Genomic DNA, 27,156 nt, shown 5'->3' with positions numbered 1-27,156 from the left:
CATAAACTTCCATCCTTACTGGCTGCATAGAGATTCCTTGTGGTCTCCAGCGTTTATACTGTGGGCTTTGGTTACCTTAACAACATTAAAGAAACATGATAAACATTACTAAAGCTTCAAAATTTGTATTTTGACAGTAAGTTGCAAAAGGCAACACTCGTAGGATAATCCAAGATTTTATTACTATTTTCATCATAATTTTTTGGAGATTTACTGCAAAAAAGCTTTCGTGAAACTGGTCTTACAGAAATGGAAGGAAATAAAGAAAAAAGTAAGAACTTCGGTCATTGTTAAGTAAACAAACTATTTATGTGTAATATGCATTTACATCCATTTAGAGCGTTTGAACAGCTGTTCAGATGATGATGAAGACGTAAGTATGTTTTATAAAAACTTTTACAGACATAACAGCCCTAATCTTTAGCAAAAACAAAGCTACAATAATGGAACACTGTTTACGGATTTGCTCGTAATTCTGAAAATAAAGAGACTGGTCCATTCATATGATGGCATGTTCTTGCCTCATATGAAACATAACAATGTTGACAATAGTATATCTTGCAATACTTACTTTTAGTATTATTGTATGCGGAATTTGGACAGTAGAAGAAGGCCTTTGTACAGGTTTTATTTGGTGTCACAAAATAATGTTGTTTCACCTCGTTGCTTGTTGCATAATTGCACCTGAAAACAATTGTCTCTTGGTGTTAACTATGAAACTATCTTATCTGGAGACAGCTTGTCATGGTCTTTATTGATTTCACTGTTATGGTGCAGAAATTGCACTTAATATTGAGTTTACAAACCTGTTAATCATCATGTTGAAATCATCATGCTGATAACAAACACTTTCATGGCCTTTTTCATTGCATACAGCTACCTACAAAACACAATCAAGGACATTATTTTACATTTCATGTTTTTGATCAATCAATTCAACATTTTTAAATAAGAAACCTTACAATTAACATGGCCACTGTACATAATTAAATGAAAGTATATTTTGCCAATGTAAATTTGCTGTTTTTATCAAGTGTCAACAAAAACAATACAGCAACTTCTAAAAATAAGATATAAAACAAAATGATGGGCCAGTGTAACATAGAACAACTTAATATACATCTTGATGCATCAGAAACAAAACACTAAGCTTTTGCTTTATTGTTGTAAAATGATGGTTGCATGTAAATGTAATGTTTTGTTGGTTTTGTAATGTGTCAAATTGTATAAAATTTGGACACATCTCAATATCTCAATCAATGGTAATTTTTTTTTGCAGAATACAGCCAGCGATGTGAGGTACTAATGTAAATTTAACTTTGCATGTGTGCCTGTTTTAATTTGGAAGCCCAAAACTGCATTTTCTAAATTTTTTGATTGAAAACGGTTTTGAAAACTTTGCTCTTTTTAATCCATAAAGTTCTATTTCCACATAATAGGAGCTCTTCTGGGACAGCTCCATTTTCATCATGTGAACAACAAGATCCATATAGTTGCGAGGTATGTATAGGCATATCCAGGATTTTTTAAAGGGGGATCCAATTTTTTTGGGAATTACCTGATTTTCATGTGTAAACTAAGGTTAATTGTGGTCGAGAATCGCAAAACAGAACACCAGTGTTGGCGCAAATTGTCACATGAACGGTGGCTTCCTGGCTTGCGCAATTGTGTAACATTATGGAACACTCAATGCGAGTTTTTGCCGTAGTGCTTGCTTCAGGCATGTAATGTCAGTTAACTTAAACATTAAACACATAAAATTACTATGTAGAAAGTTAGGCCAAAATACTGCATAATAAAAACATAATATTCTCCCGATTACACAAAATTACATTAGTAGTTTTTAGGATACACACTTAAGTTGAACATTCTCTGTTATATATATATATTGTGATTGTGCTTAAAGGTTGATGACAGCAAGTTCAAGCAAAGCAACCAAAGCAAGTAAGTTTTTATGGATTGTGTATACTTTACATTACACATATTGTCAAGTTAGCTTAAAACCTAGATAGATCAGATGCTGCATGTCCTTATTCATTCAAGATAGGCAAGGCTAGTTCTATATAAACATGAAAATTTTAATCTGAACAGAAACCTACACTGGGGATTGAACCACGATGTACACTGTATGAGTGTAACAACGTCCAGCCCCAAACAGTGTGAAAATGTGAAGGACGTTCCTTCAACAAGTAATATGCTATTGGACATGCTCAATTAACTAAAAATTTACCAAATGTTTGTATATAATGGCTGTAGATTAACACACACACACACACACACATATATACATATATATATATGTATATATGCACCAATTTTATGTGTGTAGGAATCATGTACAAATCATACCTTTTACCATGCAGGTGTACAATTTGAGGACACTGAAGTGCGAGTAGGAACTGTCAGAAAAATTGGGTTTGCAGCTGCTAAAAATGCAATGCAACACCACAGCAATGTGGACAAAGAAACATCTAACATGCCACCTTCAGGTACTTTACCTTTAGAATTTCTAAAAGCTTATGTAAACATACACTTAATGTCTTCATTTTTTCCTATTTTTATTACAGAGGTGTCTTTAGAGGATCAAACAATGAATAAACCGTTCAGTCCAACTGAATTACCAACAGAAGATGGTAATCAGGCTACAGCACAAACAAACAAAATAGAAGTTTCTTCAGGTTATTTCTGCAAGATACATTTGCTCTAATGTTAAATCTGATCTTAAATAACACAGTCTGTAAACCATTCAAAACAAACTACAAAATAATCTATTACAAACGCTACAAAAAGCTGTAACAGGGAAACCTTGCCAGGTGGTACATATATTAAAATATAGGTTTTAAAGTATTGAGAAGGTTTACATTACTTTCAAAAAGGCTACCATCCGATACCCAGTAAAACACAGCAGAACTGGAATCTATATTGTTTCAAAATAATATAAATTGCAAACTAAAAAACAATATAAACCCTCATGAACCCTTTGTAGTTGCTGAAGAAAACCAAGACACTGGAAACTCATCAGGTGGAATAACACAGATTGGCAAACCACCACCGGCAAAAGCGTTTCTTGAAGGTAGCTTTCAACAGCAACATAATATTAAGGCAGCAACAGCAACATAATATTAACAAAATTGGTTCAAAAATTTGCATTATTACTATATATCCAATACAAGTCCAAGTAACAGCTATAATATCTAAACAACATGAGTAGTACCTTCGGTGACATTGAAATTCCTGTTTTTGTATCTTAACTAGGTAGCAAAAATTTATACTTAGATGAAAGCACTGTCGACAGAACATCACTCATCTATCAACTCAAAACTGGGATGGATACTGCACCAAAGATGCCACCAAACCCCAAAAGTAAGTAGTTGCACAATTGCTAACCTTCTGTTTGGATAATTGTTTGCATTAAATATCTAAATATATGCTTTACAAATAAACCAAAGATTCTGGATGATCAAGAACAACAAATAAAATACTGTTCAATGGCACTTGTCAAAGGGTTTGTCAGCAAAATATTCCGCAAAATTCAAAGTTTATCAGATAAAATGTTGTAGTTCTAGTGCAACAACATGTCGTAATTACAATAACGTTGAATTACAGGTGATGTCTCTCTCATAAAGGAAAAGTTGCGGGTAATAATTTTTTTTGTCACTATGCCAGAAACTTGACAATGTTTAAACAAATACATGATCATATTCACACAGATGTTTCTGGATGTCAAGTATCCTTTGAGTAATTATGTACCTTTTGAAGAAAATCTTCCAAAGTCAGGTAAATTTGACAGTCAAAATGTATGTTGATCAAAGTTTTTAGCTTTTGTTTCTTGTTTAGATGAAACAGAAAACTTTGTTGACATTCAAACAACACAACTGATACAGTAAGGTTTTGTTTTATTATTTTATGCAAAGCAAAATTAATGTTTTGTAAGTTCCAATCCAAACATTATTTTTGCAGCCTCCCGGTATCTTTTTCTACAAGTCAGACCTCAATGTAAATATATATGTTTTTTGTTGCTGAATCATTTTTAGGATCTTATTAATTTTTTTGGTATTTTTCAGGACTGTGGCCGTTGTGAAAGATTCTGTGTACCCATCAAGTGATGCCCAGGTACGTTCAACATCATGTTTTAGAACTGGCAGGGAAGAAAATGATAGATGAGTCTATAAGTGGGAACTGGGAAGAAAATTTAAATTATTAAGTAACACAATCTTTCAACAATATCAATTCAAGCCAGTTGTTATGTCATATTTTGGTTTACTACTTCTTGAAATTGAACCTTGTATTAATAATTAAGAAAGCTGAGTGGAAACAATTAAAAACACTGGCATAGAGTACGGGGGTACAGTGTACAGGGGTGCTGCACACCTACAATTACGCAACACAAGCGAAATCATGTAGGTGAGGAACGATAAAAAAAAGATTTTGTCGTTTGTGTAGAGAAAAACGCCTGTTGAGTATGTCACGAAAACCATGTTACGTACAGTTTTTTCAGCCACGCTGTAACCTTATATTTGGCTTGCAAACGACCTTCTGACCTTTGTATTTTTTTTCGCCGCACACCTGGTAATGTGCAAAAATCTACCCCTATGTTTAAAAACACTTTCTTCCATTTACAACATACAGTAATTTTGGCATAGTTACTTAAACTAGGGGAGAGCATAAAAGGACAGCAAAGGGTGTGTTGGTAAAGGGTTACTTAAGAACCACTGATCAAGAAAAATTGAAGTCTGAAACATGTGCCTTCAGATAAACCAGAACTTTGCATAAGTTGTATGTATTTGTTGTTCAAATCTAACTTGATTAACAAAGGTTTACTGTATACCTATCAACACAGATATTTACCCAGCATACAAGTTGTATGCCGACTGACCAAAAACATATTCAAGTATTAACAACATATACTTCACAAAACTAAAATCTTAAAATGTTTTAGAGTCATCCACAGCTTTTTGAAACTGATGGTTTGGACCAAGATGAGAATGACCAACAGCAAGATGAAGTGCAGCAAAATCAACGACAACAAATTATGTTGCCTGTCGAGCAGAATCAAAGAGCAGATCAAGAACCAGTAGCAGAGCACAGAAGTGGTAGGAGACTGACAATCTTGGTATTGCCATTGTTACCAAAAGGGCCTTTACAGCACTTCCAACAAATATGCTACCTTAATGCTGGAACTAATATTTATGACATTGAAAATTTACTGTTGTTTCTAGTTGTATGTATGCACGATGCTGCAGATCCAGAGATCAATCCACAACCTCAACCACCTTTAGTGGCAGAACAAGGTCACCGCGAGCACATACATAATGTCACTGGTGGGTTGCTCAATTTAAAAAATGACTTGGCACCAGCAAGAATTGCATTAATTACTAAGCCACCCAGAGGAGTGATACTGTCTTAGTAACTGAGAGTAGGCCCTATGCATTATTTCTGCATAGTTTGATACTGTGGTGGCGCGTAAACATGTCAGGCAAGGCATGTGCTTGTGTTCCAGTGCAACAGGGCCACAATATGTCCATGCTGAGATCCAGTGCCAAGTTTTTTAAAAAAAATTTATTCTTTCAGATGAGGGGCAACAACAGAATGGAACCCAAACAAACGTTCCACATTTGAACATGCAACCGACAACTGACCACCAACAAACAACTGTGGAGCAAAACCAAAGCAGAGAATTCCCACAGTCTGCAAAACAATTGCAAGGCAGTGGTACGAAAAAAATGCCTTAGATAAAATGCAAATAATACAAAAATTTTTTTTTGTGAAAACATTAATTGTGAAGTTTTTTTTAAGCATAATTTATGAAACATATATTACCACTAAGATACAGTGCCAAGTTCTTTTTTTAAAAAAATGACACTTTCAGACGAGGGGCAACAACAGAATGGAACACAACCAAATGTTTCAGAACAGGATGTGCATCCACCAACTAACAGTCAACAAACTACTACAGGGCAAAACCAAATTGGAGAATTCCCACAGTCTGCAAAACAATCGCAAAGCATTGGTACGGAAAAAAATTGCAACATAATTGCTAATCCTAAAAGATTTTAACAAAATTGGAATAAGAATGCTAAAGGTATTACAATGTTTATATTAATATATTTGGCACTTAGTTGCCCATGAAAACAATGTCCCAGAGCCAGATGGAAATAATCAACAGCACACCCTTCCATTGGAAGAGAACCAATGTAACGAGAGTCCACTTGGACCAGATGGTAGGATATTATTTATATTGCTTCATTAGTAAATATATTTCTATGTGCTTTGTGTTTTTCGAATGTGTTTTTTTATCAGGTTTTAAATGTTTAAAAGAACTGTCCTTCTGGCACAAAAGTTACATAGATTTTATTGTGACCAACGTTTCACCGGTCATCGGATGAAACTTCTTCAGGGTTATGGAGCAACAGTTTACCATGTTAACAAAACACCATAGAAATGCAAGTAAAACTCTTTGTGCCGGAAGTACAGTTCTACAAAGCCTAGAAACAACAGTAGCACTGGGTTTTGAAAGTTTTTTTGTACGTTTAACAGCAAGCAAGCAAGCATTTAGATTCAAACTCCTATTTCAGGAACTCAAAATGAGGATCATTCGACAGATGAGCCACTTGACAGTTCAATTGCTGCATCATCTGTTGGAAGAAATGACCTACAGTATGATGAAGTGCAGCAAAATCAACGTCAACAAATTATGTCGCCTGTGGAGCAAAATCAAATAGAAGATCTAGAACCAGTAGCAGAGCACATATGTGGTAGGAGACTGAAAATTCTGGTATTGTCATTGTAACGAACAGGGCCTTTACAGCACTTCAACAAATATACAAACTAAAGCTCGAACTAATATTGATGACATTGAAAAACTACTGTTTTTTCTACCTAAATATTGCATTTATTACCAAGCATCTCAGTGGGGCGATACTACCTTATTTCTGCAGAGTTTGATATCGTGGTGGCATGTAAACATGATGATTGTCTGACAAGGCTTATGATTATGCAGCAGTGCAACATGACCACCATATGTCCGCCCTCACCTGAAAGTTCCAATAGAATTTTTTTTTAAAAAGCTGATACTATTATGTGAATAAAAAATTTATACTGGAACTTTCAAGTGAGGGCTTATCTGTGCTTTGTTTCTTTCAAATGTGGTTTTCACCAGGTTTTAAATGTTTGAGATAACTGTCCTTCTGGCACAAAAGTTACATAGATTTTATTGTGACCAACATTTCACCCGTCATGGGGTGAAACTTCTTCAGAGTTATGGAGCAGCAGTTTACCATGTACACACAACACCATAAAAATGCAAGGAAAACCTTTTTGTGCCGGAAGTACAGTTCTACAATGCCTAGCAACAACAGTAGCACTGGGTTTCCTATTGTATTTAAATCAAACTCCTATTTCAGGTACTCAAAATGAGGATCAATGGCCAGATGAGCCACTTTACGGTTCAATTTGTGTGTCATCTGTTAATAAAAAAGACTGGGGGTTCCAGCAACTGGAACAGTTTGGTAATTATATAAAACATATTCACACACTACTCAAAAAGACAAATATAAGAGTAAAAACTAACCAAATGTTAAACAATTGTTTCAAGCTAACGAATACTACATATAAAAAAGAATCGCTCTGTTTCGATACAAAATGAGAGTAACTTTTACTGCACAGGACAAGCACGACCTTTTGGTGGCAGGGGAACATTGGATACAGTTGAAGTTGTTCCACAAGAGAGCACCAGTTTACACCAAAGACCCCCTGGGTATGTCTATTTCAAAGTAGATTTTTTGACATAAATAATGTTTTAAATTTTTGTACATGACATTTTTTTCCACACAAGGTATAGTAACACTCATGTGTTTTTTAGTGTACAACCTTTTGTGGATCTTTCTCCACCGATACACTGTGCATGTGGGGTAAGTGAACAAACTGAAACTTTTTTGCTTCATATATTGTTTTTCTTTTAGCTTTAATATACTCAATACATTGTGGCTTCATTTCTAAACACTTCGCAAAACTTTTTGATCACAATAATTACATCAATACAATAAAATTTACATGTGATGTACATATGTATATACATGTAGAGATTACAGATGCTTTCGCATAGCAAGGCAGGATCACCCCACTGCACAGGCCCTTTATATTTGGGGATTACAGCTGTAATATTCTGATCATACATAGCCTGTGAACCTTACATGTAGAGATTTTAGAAAACCAACAACATCTAATTAATATGCATGCGAACAATATATTCAGGAATTGTTGCCTAACTACAATCTGGAGAGATGCGTCCAATGTGGCCTGGGGTTGTGCGAGAATGAGATACTAAGAGGACACAGATGCCCTACCTTCTTTTGCTGCAATCGTCGATTCCACGTCAACTTATGGGGATACATTTGTCCAGAGTGTAATGGCTCAGTTTGCAGAAATTGTAACCATGAATGTCATCGCTAATTGAATCCTGTTTAGGAAAAAAAAGAATAAATGGTAATTCTATACATCATGTATAAATGTACTTTGGAGTAAATAAATAACTGGAAAAAATAAATACTTTTTTTTATGTGGGCCTGACCATCCTTGCAAAATTTCAATAATGGAAAGAAAATTGTTTGTGTGCGTCTTTATTTAAAAAAAAACTAAAAAGCAAAAAATCTTGTAAACCCAAAAGAAAATGTTAAAATTACAAAACCTTTACAAAAAAAATGTATGATCTTGTTTTCTCATGTGTTCTTTTACAGACAATGAATTCCCAAAAACATTTTTGTCACGTGCAACTCCACGTAACTCATTTTTGTGTTCGTCTAATACTCGGTGGGGAGGAATATACAACGAATTCATAATTAACAAAACTAAACGATGCATAAAAGTCATATTGTTATGTCACTAAAGCTAAATTGGCCATGTGTTGTTTGTAATTTCCAGTATATCGTCTCTGCTGGCATGGGCCCAAGTCTGACCATGTCAACCCAAGTTTGCTCTGCCTTCAATGTATGTTGTACAACGTTGCTTCGCTTGTCTGGCTGGTGCGGCCATTTCCTCTATAACTATTGTTCGCTTTTGCAAGTTAACATTGCCTGCCTTGTGTCTTTATGTTAGCACTTGGTAAGAATAAAATTGTACATACAAATTGGAAGTTTGAAACCAGAAGAAAGGAGGCTCAGGCCTTAAAGGGTCAAGGACCATAAACTTTAAAGTGAGGTTCATCTAGGAACTCTATGCCTAACCTAAACGCTACCTATTGCAGCATACGTTGCAAAACCAAGAAATCCTCCACGCAATTACAAACTTTCGAATCTGGTAAGCAGATAAAAAAATATATAGAAAAAAAACATTATTTGATATAGTAAAACAGTTTTTGAAAACTTCACAATGTGAAAACGAATTACCTAACAATGGTAAACAATATAGGAACAGAAACAAACATACAGCTTTCGGCGGCAATACACAATACGCAGACTACATGACAAAGTAAACAATGCATTCCAAAAACTAACCTTCTGTGTAGTGTAAATAGTTGAACGTCAACGACGAGCTTTGCTGCCTTTTATTCGCACTTTTTTAACCAATACCGAAACAACTGACCAGTGACCACCCTGTCCACTTTTCGCTTTCATGAACAAACAAGAAAAAAGTGCATAGAAATGTTATGAACAAATGAGGACGGATCACGCGCAATTAACCAATTAAATTTAAAAAAAAACAGTACACAAAAAACAAACATTTTCTGTTTAGTGGGTTCACGAACAATCTAATGAAAAGCTGAAGAATGAAGATATACTTAACAAAGATTATCCTTCCGTAAATCTTTTTACCAACAGACATGGTCGCCAAAACGTTCTTATACTTCGATTTGTGCTATTTTGAAACGGAGAAAAAGCTATTTAAATGTACTTTTTTTTAAGAAACGTTGCTATTTTATCAAATGCGGATTTTTGTTTTTTGGGCGTAAGTCAGTTAAATCTCGTATTTTAGCCTATACGTAGCGTTATATGTCAAAACACAATGATATGACAAAAAACAACAATTTCATTTCGAAACATTAGGGTTTGAATATTTTATTGCGCCAAATAAAACTCACATAGGCTATCGTTCCTGCTGTCAAATTATGCGTGCTACGCTCTGCTGGGCTATTCTGTGTGAACAGAGATTCTGACGTTGGCCTGTGTTTCATCATGTCGCAATGTTGGTCCGGATATTGCGCAATGTTCGTGCAATAGTGTGGGGACAACATGGTGAATAAACACCACGTCGCGGTAACGATCAAAAGACAGCGCCCTGGTTTGCAGAAAATGAAAATAATTGTCGGGACATGAGTCTACAAAAGTCCATGCAAAATAGGCCTAGCCTGACTGCAGAAATATTGTATTTATTATAGGCCTAAATTGCTACTGGTTCAAGTTTATGTAGTTATCTACAACGTTTGTTTCTTATGGCTGCAATGGTATTAGGCCTAATTTTATTTTCATATCTTTGAACCCAATGTCGACGTAACTTTTATTAAACAATGTTCGAAAAAGTTAAAACTGAACTTCAGCCGCAAATCACAGTCGAAAATGTAATACACAAACAAGTAGTACGCCTTAATTTGACAACTTTATCGCAAATTGAAACATGTGATAATCGTATTTACATAAATGCGCAATTTACACAACACTTTTTGGCGTTTTTGCAAACAAAACGCGCAACACAGTCTATTTTCAAATAAAATGTACATAGCGAAAATCCTCTTCTATGGTAGTAACACACACTGAATGCATGGACAGGTTTCCTGAATATAGCTGTAGGTATGGGCATAAGCCAAATACAATAATGTGTACAACATGACACAGCGCCTGCTTTACAAAAGTGTTAATGCAAGAAATAGAATGGAAACAGTCCATAGCCGGCTTGCTGTCAATGGATTTGCAAATGAACTCGTCGTTGTTGGTGCAGCTGTTGTGGTTGTAGCTAAAATGGATAAATGAATGTTACAGTTTATAACGATTAAAGTCTACTGCCACAATAATAATAGGCCGAAAAGTGTTCTGTTATGTGTTGAATAGATATTACGATGTCCCCTGTGACAGTGTTATTTTCACAGAACACTGCATAACATGTTAATACCTTTCCTAGATATAACTTTTAGGACAAAATTAGGCTATGTATTTAAACTTAGTTGGACCTCCTCAGTAATCTGAGAGTCTTGCCCTCCGATAGGCATTGTCTTTTTCTGTGTGACAACAAATTACTTTGTGATGTGTATTGATGAAGCAATCTAGCTGGCAATTTTTTGTGGGTGCTGGACTTCAAAGTCACGTTGATTTATCGATACCATAGACAGGACTTACTTTCTCAGAATTTGTTCCGTCTATGTTGCGATTTTTTGATGAGTAAAAATACGTAAAATGGCTCCAGACCCAATATAAAAAAACCGCTCACACATTTTTTCAGCCGGACAATCTATGCCACACGCACGGACCCTGGTCGTCCTTGATAATAAATGATGTCTTGTCGAAGGTGAATCGCACTATTTTCTATATGTTGGACAAAGTGAAATCATCAGGTTTGTCCGAGGAACTGGACATCATTATTACCAGGTACAACCTTAATCGGCTTCTGACACCATATATTAGCAAGGTATTTGACAACGTTCTGTAGCATTTGTGTGTAAATGCAGACTAAACTTTCATGTGTACTCACTTAACTGCAAAGTTGTACATCACTGATTGCTCTGTTTTGTTATTGTTACATTGTGACAGAGGATATCAAGATGGGTATTTCCCGACGACAAAACTTATTTTAATAGAAATACAGATATGCGGCCTTGGACTAATATCGAGGTATCAGCGTACGTTGGCTTTACATTGCTGCAGAAATTACCACATAAAACAAGACGTTACAGATCATTTTATTTGGCATTGTTGCAGCGACCACGGAGTGACTGAAGTGGACACGAGCATAAAAGACGAGGATACAATATCTGTATTATATAGTATATGAAATAGCATATGAAACAAATTTCATAGCTGCAAAAACTTTGGAGTTTACTACTTTAAAGAAGAAAAAGTTAAATGCGGGACATGTTAATATGCAGTGTTTATTTAACAGCAGCACTAATGATAAACACACTTTTGTTTGAAATTGCTTAATATGATCAGCATCTTAGCTTTAAAATAACAAATTTCAGATGCAAATTTAAAGATGGACGTTTACCTAAAAGACGAAATGCCGGAAAGGTGGCATTTCAATCATGAAAGAGTGACGTCAATATTCCTTCTTGCACACAAAGGATACAAACTTTACGAGGCAAGTTACATCAACATATTGCTTACATCTATTCAACAATTAGCGAAATTCGTCCTACGAGAAGGGTTGACTACAGTAATGGGTCTTATCAGTTGTTGCTATCTCTCTGCGGCCAAACATCTGAAAATGCAAAGCCATTGATGAATATTTCCGTCTAGGAAACAGTCCAGGTTTAGGATCATTGCATAATACAAAACCAGAAGCCGCACGAACGTGTGCGATGACGCAGGTTATTTGCTATGAGGTAGAGAAAACACAATAACGGTTATGGACTTCCTTCTATCAGCAAAAGTTACGTTCAAATACCGTAACCGAATAGCAAAAACGGACAATCAAATTACAATAAACTGCTGCAATATGAACAACTTTCTCAAGAGACGATGCAATTTTATACGAACCCCTGGCGGGCTAAATTTAAAAACTAGATGAGCCAAATTTGTGCCGCGGTCTATGGTTCGAACTGGAGGATTACCTCCTTTAAACCAGTGATTCCCAACCTTTTTGTGCTTGCGTACCACTTGGAGGGTGAAAAATGACGCGTACCACCTAGTTGAGTGTTACAAAGTAACCTAAGGGATGAAGTAACAAACATTTGGATATATCATATACGATTTTTTAAATTTCGAACTATATCCGCTAATTATGAAACGGTGCTCGCGTACCGCATGAAATGCCGTCGCGTACCAGCGGTTGGTGAACACTGGTTTAAACACTTGACCAGTAGTATGCCAAAATATATTTATCAACAAATATCGCATCCAAATTAAGTGCGGAATTGCCTGATGTGACGAAATAGAGCCTAAAAAACGATAATGAAAACATTTTTAGCGACACTGCAGACTTTTCCCATATAGCGTTTCAATAACAACAGAAACATCCATATGAATCGCAACAGCTTTCATTAAAACTACAAAATTGGGTAAATCGTTTTAGCACAAAACGTACAACATACTTTGCGATATGTTTCAGATGTTTCCAGGATTCCATAACGAAAAGGGTCAACACGGTTACGACAATAATATAACCGACATGTACGGAATCTACTTTAGTATCGGGCCCTCATTTAAGGTTGGTTAGACGAGATTAAATAACAAAGGCTGCAACATGCCAGCAATATACGGAGTCACTTTGTGATTGCAAAATGCAAAACAATGTGTTGCTCGAGGGTTCGAGAACCCCATCGGGACTCGAACCCTCGAGCAACAAATTGTTTGCATCAAGTTCACAATCGACCTTTGGCAAACATAAAGGAATTTATTGCAGGGATGTCCCTAAGTAAATTAAACAACCATGCGTCATTTTATTAAATATTACAAACGATTTTGGCGATCATGGAGTGCGAATTACAAGCGCTACATCGTCTGCAAACCCTATGTGTTTTCCTCCAGAAAAACCTGACAGTGGATGGATTTGACTCCATACATGTTTACTCCTTGATGTCATACCTCCTTGGACTGACCCCCGCGCCTAACAACGGTTCATTGGATGTCCTTGCACCAACACTCGTTCAAGCCGTTGATTTTGTGACGCAAGATATAACACCAGTTGTAGTTATGGCGTTATCTTTTATGGGGTTGTGTTTTGTTGTGTGGCAATTTAAACAAGTTTCTGCTGCCAGATCTACTCCTAACCCCACTAAAAAATCCGTGTGACCAAACCATCGAAATAATCCTAAGAATTGCTGCGTACGAAATGCTTTAAACAAGGAAGAAATTCCGGCTCCCAAAGTGTTGAACTATGCATTGATCAAATAGAACAATGACGTGGCTACCTGTGATTTAAAGGAATAAAAATACGATTACAAGGAAGAAAATGTGTAAAGAAGATTTATATGTGCACGTGTTTATGCGTCCTGATTCATATTTACATTTAGATGCCCACAAACAAGTTTTTTTTCGTGATATCGCTAACATGTGTTCGGTTGCGTTGCTGTTGAAACACGTTTTATATTACCACCCTATCAACGGAGTTTCTGCCATTTTCATATTATCGCATTGATCAAACGTCGCCCTGAGTCCATTAGGCAAATATTTTGATGCGATTTTTTTGCAAACTATATTGAAACATGTGCTCTGTTCACTGACAACATAAGATGGTGGATCTTATAATTATAATAAAAAAACCTACACAGACAGAATATTTAGCCCGAATTCGTTTACATTTCTTCTGTTTGCAATTTGAATTTAACACCCCTAACACAGCAAAAAATTCTTATGAGTTTTGGCGCCAGGTGTTAGTGTTATGACGCATGGATCACATGACAAAATATACAAGGATTTTAAGATTAAGGATACTTAAGCAATGTGACCAAAAATTTCAAGATCCATTAAAATAAAAAATTTGGCTTGTCTTTGGGGCCAATTTTCATCCCATGAACGATTTAACAAATCTTCAATCTTTTTCAAAAAAGAGGAACCAAAACCATATCACAAGACTCTTTGTTTTACAGGTGATTGCATCATACCAAAGGTGTATGTTTTTAGGACGTTCAATTTTTGTTAGCATGCTTGCAGAATGGCAATGCTGCAATTATGCGATTTGTGCAGTTTGCTTTTATTTATTCTTTGACAAAACTTTATGATACCACAAAGAACAATGTTTGGTATATACCTGTTATAAAGAGGAATTAGCCTTTTGTTGGGTGAGACTCCATCTTTATGGCTCCATAGGGATTTCTTGTGATCTCCAACGTTTATAATGTGGGCTTTGGTTACCTTAACAACATTAAAGAAATATGATAAACATTACTAAAGCTTCAATATTTATATTTTGACAGTAAGTTGCAAAAGGCAACTGTTATAGGATAATCGAAGTTTTGTTATTATTTTCATCAATACTTTTCTTGGGATTTACTGCAAAAGAGCTTTTGTGAAACTGGTCTTACAGGAATGGCAGGACACAAAGAAATTTCAAGAAGTAAGAACTCCGATCATTGTCAAGTAAACAAACTATTTGTATGTAATATGCATTTACATCCATTTAGAGCGTACGAACAGCTGCACAGATGATGATGAAGACGTAAGTGTGTTTTATAAAAACTACCACAGCATTTTACAGACATAACAGTCCTAAGCTTTGGCAAAAACAAAGCTACAATACATAGGAATATTATTATGGATCTGCTCTTTATTCTGAAAATGAAGAGACTGCCATTCGTTCCCGCCTTGTATGAAAGTAACAATGTTGACAATAGTATATCTTACAATACTTACTTTCAGTATTATCTTATGAGGAATTTGGACAGTAGAAGAAAGTCTTTATACAGGTTTTAATTGGTGTAACAAATTAATGTTGTTCCACCCTGTTGCTTGTTGCATAAAACCATCTGTAAAACAATTGTCTCTTGGTGTTAACTATGAAACCATCTTATCTGGAGACAACTTGTCATGGTCTTTATTGATTTCAATGTTATAGTGCAGAAATTGCACATAAGATTGAGTTTACAAACCTGTGAATGTTGAAAATAAACACTTTCATGACCTTTTTAATTGCATATAGCTACCTACAAAACACAATTAAAGAGATTATTTTACATTTCATCGTTTTGATCAATCAATTCAACATTAATAAATAAATCTTTACAATTAACATGGCCACTCCACATAATTAAGTGAAAGTATATTTTGGCAATATAAAACTGCTGTTATCATCAAGTGTCAACAAAAACAATACAGAAAATTCCAAAAATAAGGTATAAAACAAAATCATGGGCCAGTGTAATATATAACAACTTAATATATATCTTGATTCATCAGAAACAAAACATTAAGCTTTTGCTTTATTGTTGTAAAATGATGGTTGCATGTAAATGTAATGTTTTGTTGGTTTTGTATTGTGTCAAATTGTATAAAATTTAGACACATCTCAATATCTCAAGTAATGGTAATTTTTTTTGCAGAATACAGCCAGCGATGTGAGGAATGTATTGCGCATCAGGTACTCATGTAAATTTAACTTTGCCTGTGTGCCTGTTTTAATTTGGAAGCCCAAAACTGCATTTGTTAAATTTTTTGATTGAAAACGGTTTTGAAAACTTTGCTCTTTTTAATCCATAACTATTTACACATACTAGGAGCTCTTCCGGGACAGCTCCATTTTCATTATGTGAACAACAAGATCCATATAGTTGCGAGGTATGTATAGGCATATCCAGGATTTTTTAAAGGGGTATCCAAATTTTTTTGGGAATTACCTGATTTTCATGTGTAAACTAAGGTTAATTGTGGTCGAGAAACGCAAAACAGAAATGCCAGTGTTGGCGCAAATTGTCACATGAACAGTGGCTTCCTGGCTTGCGCAATTGTGTAACGTTATGGAACACTCAATGCGAGTTTTTGCCGTAGTGCTTGCTTCAGGTATGTAATGTCAGTTAACGTAAACATTAAACACATAAAAATTACTATGTAGAAAGTTAGGCCAAAATACTGCATAATAAAAACATAATATTCTCCCGATTACACAAAATTTTATTAGTAGTTTTTAGGATACACACTTAAGTTGACATTCTCTGTTATATATATATTGTGAGTGTGCTTGAAGGTTGATGACAGCAAGTTAAAGCAAGGCAACCAAAGCAAGTAAGTTTTTATTGTGTTTACTTTACATTACACATATTGTCATGTTAGCTTAAAACCTAGATAGATCAGATGCTGCATGACCTTATTCATTCAAGATAGGCAACGCCAGTTCTATATAAACATGAAAATTTTAATCTGAACAGAAACCTACACTGGGGATTGAACCATGATGTACATTGTATGAGTGCAACAACGTCCAGCCCCAAACAATGTGAAAATGTGGAAGACGTTCCTTCAACAAGTAATATGCTATTGGACATGCTTAATGAACTAAACATTTACCAAATGTCTGTATATAATGGTTGTAGATTAACACACATATACCAATTTTATGTGTGTAGGAATCATGTACAAAACATACCTTTTAACAAGCAGGTGTACAGTTTGAGGACACTGAAGTACGAGTAGGAAATTTCAGAAATATTGGGCTTGCAGCAGCTAAAAATGCAATGCAACACCACAGCAATGTGGACAAAGAAACATTTAACATGCCACCTTCAGGTACTTTACCTTTAGAATTTCTAAAAGCTTATGTAAACATACACTTAATGTCTTCATTTTTTCCTATTTTTATTACAGAGGTGTCTTTAGAGGATCAAACAATGAATAAACCGTTCAGTCCAACTGAATTACCAATAGAAGATGGTAATCAGGCTACAGCACAAACAAACAAAATGGAAGTTTCTTCAGGTTATTTCTGCAAGATACATTTGCTCTAATGTTAAATCTGATCTTAAATAACACAGTCTGTAAACCATTCAAAACAAACTACAAAATAAAGATAATCTATTACAAATGCTACAGAAAGCTGTAACAGGGAAACCTTGCCAGATGGTACAACTCAGAAAGACGGACCTTTGCCAGAAATTGCACTAGAAGGTACTTTTTTTTTACCAAATATAACAAATTTAATACATTAAAATATAGGTTTTAAAGTATTGAGAAGGTTTACATTACTTTCCAAAAGGCTACCATCCGATACCCAGTAAAACACAGCAGAACTGGGATCTATATTGTTTCAAAATAATTGCAAACTGGAAAACCAAAATAACCCTCATGAACCCTTTGTAGTTACTGAAGAAAACCAAGATACTTGGAACTCATCAGGTGGAATACCACAGATTGGCAAACCACCACTGGCAAAAACGTTTCTTGAAGGTTCAACAGCAACAGTAACATAATATTAACAAAATAGGTTCAAAAATTATTAAAATTGGCCCTATTACCTTATTACCAATACAAAGTTCAACTAACCGTTATAATATCTAAACAAGGTGAGTAGCATCTTCGGTGACTTTGAAATTTTTGTTTTTGTATCTTACTGAGGTAACAAAAACTTAAAATTAGATGAAGACACTGTCAACAGAACATCACATACCTATCAACTCAAAGCACCAAACCCCAGACTAGAGAGGGCACCAAACCCCAGAAGTAATTAGTTATATATATACATAATTGCTAACTTTCTGTTTGGACAAATGTTTGTACTGAGTAGCTAAATATATGCTTACTAGTATATAAAAGATTCCTGATATGATCATAAACTGAGAAAAAAATACCTACGTTAAACGACATTTTGTTTTGTTAACATAATAATTCCCAAAAGTTTCAATATTATCAGACAAAACACAAACTATACATTACAGGTGATTTACGTCTCGCAATGGAAAAGTTGTTGCAAAAGGTAACAAAATTGTTTTTTGTCTATGCCAGTAACTTTGACTTTATTTTAAAAAGCAAAAACATAATCCTATTCACACAGATCTTCACGAATGTTTACTTGCATTCAAGTAATTCTGTACCTTTTGTCGAAAATCCTTCCAAATCAGGTAAATTCAGGTAGTAAGTTTTTAACAAAATGTATGTTGATCAAAGCTTTTATCTTTAGAGGGAGCTGAGGATTTTGTTGACATTCAAACAAAACGACTGATCCAGTAAGGAATATTTGTTTGATTTAATACTTCATGCAACACAAAATTAATTTTTTGTGAGACTAATCAAACACAATTTTTGCAGATTCCCAGGAAAACTTTTAGAAAGTCTGGTTCAAATGTAAATATATATGTTTTCATTACTGTATCATGTTTAAGTTCTTACTAACCTTTTTTGCATTTTTTAGGACCGTGGCCGTTGTGACAGATTCTGTGTCTCCATCTGGCGATTCCCAGGTTTGTTCCACACTATCTCTTTCTTCAAACTGGACACAAAAGAAAGTGGTAGATGAGTCAGTAAAAAGGGACAAAAATTAAAATTGTCACATAATGCAATCTTTAAACAACATCTGTCAAATCAGTTGTTACATCAAACTTATATTCACTACTTTCTGGAATTAAACCTTGAGTAAAATTGTTAAACATCTCATAATGTTTTCTTGTCATTTACAACACATAGTAAAAATTTGGGTATTTTGGCATGTATTTAAAAAATAAGAGAGGGTACGAAAAGACAGCTGCAATGGTACTTGCTTAAGAACCATTGATTAACACAAATTCAAGTTTACAACATACGCCTTCAGATAATCCAGAACTTTACATAAGTTGGATAAATTTGTCGCTCAAATCTAACTGGATAACACAGGTTTACCTATTAGCCGAGATAAACAACAGTCAAGTATCACCAAAATATATTTCTCAAAACTAAACTCTTAAAATGTTTTAGAGTCATCGACAGCTTTTTGAAACTGATGGTTTGGACCAGGATGAGAATGACCAACAGCAAGATGAAGTGCCAAATCAGCGTCAACAAATTCAGTCACCTGTGGAGCAGAATCAAAGAGCAGATCAAGAACCAGTAGCAGAGCACATAAGTGGTAGGAGACTGACAATTGGTATTGACATTGTAACAAAAAATGCCTTCACAGCATTTCAACAAATATGCAAACTTAATGCTGGAAACCTGGGACTGGGACTAATATGTATGATATAAAAAAAATACTGTTGTTTCAGTTGTCTGTGAACATGATGCAATAGAACCAGAGATCAATCTACAGCTTCAACCACTTTCAGTGGCAGAACAGCACATGCATCATGTCACTGGTGGGTTGCTTTGTTATTTCAATTTCTATGACTTAGATCAAGCAATTATTGATTTATTACCAAGCCGAACGGTGGGGCGATACGGTCTTAATAAGCAGGTGTAGGCCTCCTGCATTATTGGAGTATAAACGTGATGATTGTCTGGCAAGGCGTGGGCACCAGTACAACAATATGCCCACACTTACCGCTTTCTGCAGTGTAAGTTTTTTTTTGAAAAGTGAATACTTTTAGATGAAGGGCAACAGCAAAATGTGCAACCAATAACTGATCTTCAACAAACACAAACAACAGTGGAGCAATACCAAAGCAGAGAATTCCTACAGTCTTCAAAGCAATCGCAAAGCAGTGGTATGAAAAAAAATTGCAACATAATTGCCAACCTTATAGGGTCTTTAACAAAATTATTTCAGATATGCTGGAGCCTCTAGCCTAGAGGTAAAGGTATTACAATGTTTGTACTGACATATTTTTTTTAGTTGCCCAAGAAAACTATACTCTTGAGCAAGACGGAAATAACCAACACCGCACTCCTGCATTGGAAGACCAATGTGACCAGAGTCCACTGGGACCACATGGTAGGATATTTTTTTTTATTGTTTTATTAATGTGAATAAAAAATATATTTCTCATGATGCACACAAGCAAAACTTTTTGTGCCAGAAGTACAGTTCTGCAATGCCCGGCAACAACAGTATTTTGAATGTTTTTTGTATGCTTAACAGCAAGCATTTAGATTCGAACTCTTATTTCAGGAACTCAAAATGAGGATCATTCGATAGATGAGCCACTTGACAGTCTAATTGCTGCGTCATCTGTTGTTCGAAATGACTTGGGGTTCCAGCAACTGGAACAGTTTGGTAATAATCCACATACTGCTTGAAAAGACAAATACAAGAGAAAAAGCTAACCAAATTTCCAACAATTGTTTCAAGCTAACAAATACTATATATAAAAAAGAATCATTCGGTTAGGTAAAAAATGAGAGCTATTTTTACTGCACAGGACAAGCACAACCCTTTGGTGACAGGGAAACATTGGATACAGTTGATGTTGTATGGTTGCAACGTTTTCCCCAAGAGAGGTCCAGTTCACACCAAAGACCTCCTGGGTATGACTATTTGAAAGAAAATGTTTTTGACATTTTTTCCAAACAATGAATAGTAACACTCGTGTGTTTTTTAGTGTACAACCTTTTTTGGATCTTTCTCCACCGATACACTGTGCATGTGGGGTAAGTAAACAAACTGAAACTTTTTTGCTTCGTACTATTGTTTTTCTTTTAGCTTTAACATACTCAATACATTGTGGCTTCATTTCTAAACACTTTGCAGTCCAAACTTTCAACCCTTTTTTGATCACAATAATTACATCAATAGAATAAAATTTACATGTGATGTATATACACGTAGAGAGTAATACCATGCTTTCGCATAGCAAGGCAGGATCACCCCACTGCACAGGCCCTTTATATTTGGGGATTACAGCTGTAATATTCTGATCATACATAGCCTGTGAACCTTACATGTAGAGATTTTAGAAAAACTACAACATCTAACTAATATGCATGCAAACAATACATTCAGGAATTGTTGCCGAACTATAACCGGGAGAGATGCGTCCAATGTGGCCTGGGGTTGTGCGAGAATGAGATACTAAGAGGACACAGATGCCCTACCTTTGTTTGCTGCAACTGTCAAGGTCGCTTCCATGTCGACATACGGGGATACATTTGTATGGGGTGTCATGGCTCAGTTTGTAGAAATTGTGATCATGAGTGTCGTTACTGATTTGATGCTGTTTAAGAAAAAATAGCATGCGGTATTTCTATACATCATGTATAAATGCCTTTTGGTGCAAATAAAGTTTTTTTTGTGTGGGCAAGTCCCATGAATAATTCCAATAATTGTAAAGTAAATGATTTGAATATGTGCTGTATATATAACTGTGTTGTCATCTCAATATTACTTTATTTCGGTCATCTAAATTTCCAATCCTTGTAGCCTCCGCCCAAATTGTGCAAAAGTAACTAATGTGTACGTGTGAGTATGGAAGCATATCTTTTGAGTAGAAAAAATACATTGAACTGGCTAAGGCGAGTGTGTCTTTGTGATGACACTTACAAATGCACATTTTTTACTGAAACCAAGAAATCCTCCGTGCAAGTAACAAACTTTCCAATCTGGTGCAAGCAGATGGAAAATGTATAGCAAAAATTATTAATATATATAGTAAAACAGTTTTTAAGAATTGCACAATTAAAAACGAACTAACTAACAATGGCAATTGACCTGAAACGCCATACGAAAATGTTTAGGAACAGAAACAAACAAACAGGTTTCGGCGGCAATACAGAATACGCAGACTACATGACAAAGTAAACAATGCATTCCAAAAACTAACCTTTTGAGCAGTGTAAGTAGTTGAGTGTCCACGAAGAGCTTTGCTGCTTTTTATTCGCACTTTTTTAACCAATACCGAAACAACTGACCAGTGACCACCCTGTCCACTTTTCGCTTTCATAAACATTCAAGAAAAAAGTGCATAGAAATGTTATAAACAAATGAGGACGGATCAACAAAAACTGTACACAAAAAACAAACATTTTCTGTTTAGTGGGTTCACGAACAATCTAATGAAAAGCTGAAGAATGAATATATACTTAACAAAGATTATCCTTCCGTAAATCTTTTTACCAACAGACATGGTCGCCAAAACGTTCTTATTTTTCGATTTGTGCTATTTTGAAACGGAGAAAAAGCTATTTAAATGTACTTTTTTAAGAAACGTTGCTATTTTATCAAATGCGGATTTTTGTTTTTTGGGCGTAAAAACACACCGAAGCACAACGTACGATCGTACCAGTGTGCATGCGCCGTCGCAGCGTCGTGGAGACGGTTTGCGAAATCGGGCGAGGCGCGGGTATTTCCCAATCATTGTCGTATCGTTAGCCAGTGGGAATCAGCCTTAAGTCAGTTAAATCTCGTATTTTAGCCTATACGTAGCGTTATATGTCAAAACACAATGATATGACAAAAAACAACAATTTCACTCCGAAACATTAGGGTTTGAATATTTTATTGCGCCAAATAAAACTCACATAGGCTATCGTTCCTGCTGTCAAACTATGCGTGCTACGCTCTGCTGGGCTATTCTGTGTGAACAGAGATTCTGACGCTGACCTATTGTTACTTCATGTCGCAATGTGGGTCCAGATATTGCGCAATGTTCGTGCAATAGTGTGGGGGCAACATGGTGAATAAACACCACGTCGCGTTAACGATCAAACGATAGCGCCCTGGTTTGCAGAAAGTGAAAATAAATGTCGGGGCGTGAATCTATAAAAGTCTATGCCAAATAGGTCTAGCCTGCCTGCAGAAATATTATTATAGGCCTATTGCTCCTGGTTCAGTAGTTATATACAATGTTTGTTTCTTATGGCTGCAATGGTATTAATTTTATTTTCATATCTTTGAACCCAATGTCGACGTCACTTTTATTGAACAATGTTTCAAAATGCGAAAAAGTTGAAACTGAACTTCATCCGCAAATCACAGTCGAAAATGTAATACACAAATAAGTAGTACGCCTTAATTTGACAACTTTACCGCAAATTGAAACATGCGATAATCGTATTTACATGAATGCGCAATTTACACAACACTTTTTTGCATTCTTGCAAACAAAAGGCGCAACACACCCTATTTTCAAATAAAATGTAGCCTACATAGCGAATATCCTCTTCTATGGTAGTAACACACACTGAATGCATGGACAGGTTTCCTGAATATAGTTGTAGGTATGGGCACAAGCCAAATACAACAATCTGTACAACATGACACAGCGCCTGATTTACAAAAGTGTTAATGCAAGAAATAGAATGGAAAGAGTCCACAGCCAGCTTGCTGTCAATGGATTTGCAAATGAACTCGTCGTTGTTGGTGCAGCTGTTGTGGTTGTAGCTAAAATTGATAAATGAATGTTACAGTTTATAACGATTAAAGTCTACTGCCACAATAGTAATAGGCCGAAAATTGTTCTGTTATGTGTTCAATAGATATTACGATGCCCCCTTTGACAGTTTTTTTAGTTTTCTAAACCTTCAAGGTCGATAAACAATTTAACGAGATTTTGAGGCACCGACAGAAAAATTTAAATGTAAATAGTCGAATTAAATTCAAAATTGCTTACTACTATGTTTTTACGTATCGTTTAAAGTCCCAGTCTATAACCATGTGCCGTGTAAACAACATATGCCGCTACCTCGTAAAACGGCCGAATTGCCCGCGTTTAAAGTTTTGATAACAACTAAGAACCCTTTGGCAAAAGACCTTGATATCCCCTACCGGCCCAATCACAACATGTTACAACTTTTCCTTACCACAACTGCTTCCCGTGTCAACCATTCCAGAAGGGCAACCACAAGTGAAACCACCAGGGGTGTTTGTGCATGTGTGATGGGAAGCCGTGCATTGGTTGGGCAATGCGCACTCGTCTATATCTGTGTAAAAGCGACGATTCTTGTTGAATTTCAAAACATTTTCATGTATTTCAGTAGTGATGAAATTAGTTCGATAGTGTTTAAATAAAACTTTTATTTATGTGCTAAGTGAAAATAAAGTTGCACCGAAGGTCAAGGATTTCACGACAAAACTTGATAAAGTTGTTGTGCCAGTTTTTGAAGCAATGAACCATATTTTTTCTTTTAGTTATGACAAAGTAGATATGTATAGTAGTAACGTGTCACATAAACAACATTTTACCTGTGCATGTCAGTCCGTTGCCAGAAAACCCGGTTTTACAAACACAAGAAAACGATCCATTCAGATTAGTGCAGTTGGCGTTGACGTCACAGGTGGTGTTCAGTAGGCATTCGTCGATATCTACAAACAATTTATTGCCAAAATATCGCGATAAAATATTCTGATAACCTTTTCTGCGAAGCCGGCGGTTGACCATTTGATTGAAAAAAAAGAACGCATGCGCTACGGATTTTAGTATCAGACAAGTAAGGGAACTGATACCATTGCGACCTCGTTACTCGTTATGTCACCTTAAGTAAATACAAAACTTTTGTGAAAGTCACAATAAACTTGATATTATTCTCTAGTCCTAAACTAACATTGCACGGATTACAAAATGGGGAATAGCGAAACAGTTTGACACTCCTGTATATAGAAAGAAGTTCTTACCGTTGCAAGTGGTGATGCCGTCGCCAGTGAAACCACTTCGACAAGTACAGACAAAAGAACCTGGGGTGTTGTTGCAATCTGCCAGTTGGTGACACGGACCTCCTTGGCATTCATTGATATCTGAAAGTCGATATCAACAAAATAATTATTACGACGAAATACTTAATTCATCATCGCGCAATACAAAGAGACATACAAGATCGGGTTTCTCAGAAGGTCAGTAAGGAAGGGACTTTTAGATTGCAATGGATGGCGCAACTGCTTTCCATACAATTAAACTCAATGGTCATATTTTGACAGTGTGTCTAATATTACAATAGAAACTGGCCTCAAGCCTCAAGTTGCAAATTTACCTGGACAAGATGTTCCAGTCGGTACTATACCGCGTGGAAGAAATGAAGCTGTGCTGGCCGAATCGTTAAAACCCCCCCGACAACGACACTGTACAAGGGATGATGAAATACTGGTGCAATCGGCGTTGACGTCACAGGGGGAATGCTGGGAGTTGCACACATTGGAAACTGAACGAATAAAACCAAACATTTGTTTAAACCTCACGTCTTTAAAACTGAACTGTACCCATATAAATGGTTTAACGACCCTTGGAATGTCGTGCATGACCTTGTATATATGGGACTGTGATTCGCAAGTTTCAAATCTTATGCATCACAAACAGGTATGAAGTCAATGTTGGGAGAAATAATAAAATAGTCATAAAGTTTATGACTTAACTGACTCATTTCAAGGTATTCCTATTGTAAAAATGAAAAACTAAACATGTTGACTGCCACCAAACTATACCTTATACCAATCAAGGTACATAAAAGTGTGCTTATTTAGGTCACTGCAGACAGTTGGATCTAGAGTTTAACGAAATATCCTTCTTGTCCCAACTTGTTTTCTTACGGTAAGATAAGTTATTTGTCCACCTGTCCATCAAAGTATTGCCCTGCGATACCAGCACGTTATGGACAATACAATGGGATGGTGGCCCATTCGTGCACAAAAGGACGATAGCCGTGAATGGGAATAGTGAGATGACTGTTGAATTAGAATCTTTCGCGTTATAGACACTTTGTTTGCATTCACCCCCACTTGCTAGGGTAAAAGAAAACGCCAACTAAAATCATGTGTGAAAAATATGTGTGCATAGTATTTCAGATAAAATATATTTAGTTGTACATCCTTTGTCATAACGCTCAAGGATCGTCGAAAATACACCACGATATTGGCTGTCTTACATTAGGCAGCATTAAAATTATTTCAAAAACTACAATGAATGAATAAAAAACAAGAAAACTCACTCTGTTGCGCGCTTCCACATGCAGTTAAATTAGCCAAAGCGTTGCTAGCTGTTGTTTGGTCCTCGTAGGCCAAAGTTGAAGTTTCCAATACGATAGGTGTTCCGGTGTATCCAGGCACATACTTGGTCACATTGTAGATGACCAGCACTATAATAAAGACCATTGCTTAGTAATACGAACATTAGCAAAACATGTTTAAGAGTATACTCGCAGGCCTAATTATGAACATCTCTTCCCATAGTGGAAAGCACAATTGTTTACCTGCACAGAACATAAAGTTGAATCAAATCCGATGGTTTTATTTGTAATAATGAACTACAACATATAAAACCATGAAACATAACCTTGGATAGGCCACGATGAAGCCAATCTTACCTGCGTCAATGTTGTTCGCTTGGGTGTGCAGAGGTGCAGTCAGCAAAACCACTGACGCCAAGCAAACCCATTTGCTGGTTGACAAACTTGTCATACTTCGAATTGTCTTAATGGTGAACTGGCTAAACACTCGATAGGTAGTACAGAAAATATTACTGCGACTGGAATACTCTGGCTGTTTATATGTGCTCATATATATATAGAAGCACTGCATCGACCACCTTTCTCAACAAAACCTTCAGGTACTTTCCCAGGCGCGATACCAAGTTTTCCCCTCGGGTCATGAAGTTTTGCAATAGAGGAAGCAATACGACTGCGCAATATGGGATGACTCAACGCGTGACTTCACACTGACATTGAATGGAACGAAATGCTGCAAGTCAAAACCTATTAT

The 27,156-nt window shown here is 35.9% G+C and overlaps 3 protein-coding genes across 4 annotated transcripts; 2 read left to right on the top strand and 1 right to left on the bottom strand.

Moving 5' to 3' along the window:
* Window positions 1-135: 135 nt before the first annotated feature.
* On the top strand, window positions 136-9,118 carry LOC145909159 (uncharacterized). Its single transcript, XM_082996479.1, has 25 exons — window positions 136-271; window positions 339-373; window positions 1,280-1,299; window positions 1,440-1,500; window positions 1,907-1,944; window positions 2,092-2,189; window positions 2,364-2,489; window positions 2,568-2,678; window positions 2,987-3,073; window positions 3,277-3,363; window positions 3,607-3,638; window positions 3,711-3,777; window positions 3,838-3,883; window positions 3,961-3,996; window positions 4,065-4,113; window positions 4,940-5,093; window positions 5,220-5,321; window positions 5,572-5,712; window positions 5,870-6,010; window positions 6,120-6,221; window positions 6,576-6,755; window positions 7,404-7,508; window positions 7,666-7,756; window positions 7,862-7,910; window positions 8,254-9,118. The coding sequence occupies exons 1-25, from the start codon at window positions 250-252 to the stop codon at window positions 8,449-8,451; spliced, it is 2,178 nt and encodes a 725-aa protein (XP_082852605.1). The 5' UTR covers window positions 136-249; the 3' UTR covers window positions 8,452-9,118.
* A 5,934-nt stretch (window positions 9,119-15,052) lies between these two features.
* On the top strand, window positions 15,053-21,979 carry LOC145909160 (uncharacterized). Of its 2 annotated transcripts, none has more exons than XM_082996480.1 (24): window positions 15,053-15,198; window positions 15,266-15,300; window positions 16,181-16,218; window positions 16,355-16,415; window positions 16,822-16,859; window positions 17,003-17,100; window positions 17,232-17,360; window positions 17,439-17,549; window positions 17,664-17,738; window positions 17,931-18,017; window positions 18,207-18,290; window positions 18,506-18,543; window positions 18,622-18,688; window positions 18,748-18,793; window positions 18,876-18,911; window positions 18,979-19,027; window positions 19,518-19,668; window positions 19,805-19,894; window positions 20,126-20,242; window positions 20,371-20,469; window positions 20,647-20,751; window positions 20,897-21,002; window positions 21,077-21,125; window positions 21,478-21,979. In XM_082996480.1, exons 1-24 carry the CDS (start codon window positions 15,171-15,173, stop codon window positions 21,679-21,681), a joined length of 1,941 nt encoding a protein of 646 aa, XP_082852606.1. In that variant the 5' UTR covers window positions 15,053-15,170; the 3' UTR covers window positions 21,682-21,979. The 2 variants fall into 2 exon arrangements, with proteins under 2 accessions (XP_082852606.1, XP_082852607.1); XM_082996481.1 differs by having other exon boundaries at window positions 15,054-15,198; window positions 17,235-17,360.
* Window positions 21,980-23,375: 1,396 nt separating this feature from the next.
* LOC145908293 (uncharacterized) lies at window positions 23,376-26,951 on the bottom strand. Its single transcript, XM_082995542.1, has 7 exons — window positions 26,763-26,951; window positions 26,388-26,534; window positions 25,437-25,604; window positions 25,084-25,203; window positions 24,655-24,774; window positions 24,273-24,392; window positions 23,376-23,853 (listed from the first exon to the last, which is right to left on the bottom strand). Exons 1-7 carry the CDS (start codon window positions 26,854-26,856, stop codon window positions 23,744-23,746), a joined length of 879 nt encoding a protein of 292 aa, XP_082851668.1. The 5' UTR covers window positions 26,857-26,951; the 3' UTR covers window positions 23,376-23,743.
* Between the last annotated feature and the right edge of the window lie 205 nt (window positions 26,952-27,156).

Source organism: Ascidia mentula, chromosome 7 (assembly GCF_947561715.1).
Source record: "Ascidia mentula chromosome 7, kaAscMent1.1, whole genome shotgun sequence".
NCBI lineage: Eukaryota > Metazoa > Chordata > Ascidiacea > Phlebobranchia > Ascidiidae > Ascidia > Ascidia mentula.
The sequence above is the reverse complement of the archived record's forward strand: the minus strand, read 5'-3'. Positions and strand labels throughout refer to the sequence as shown.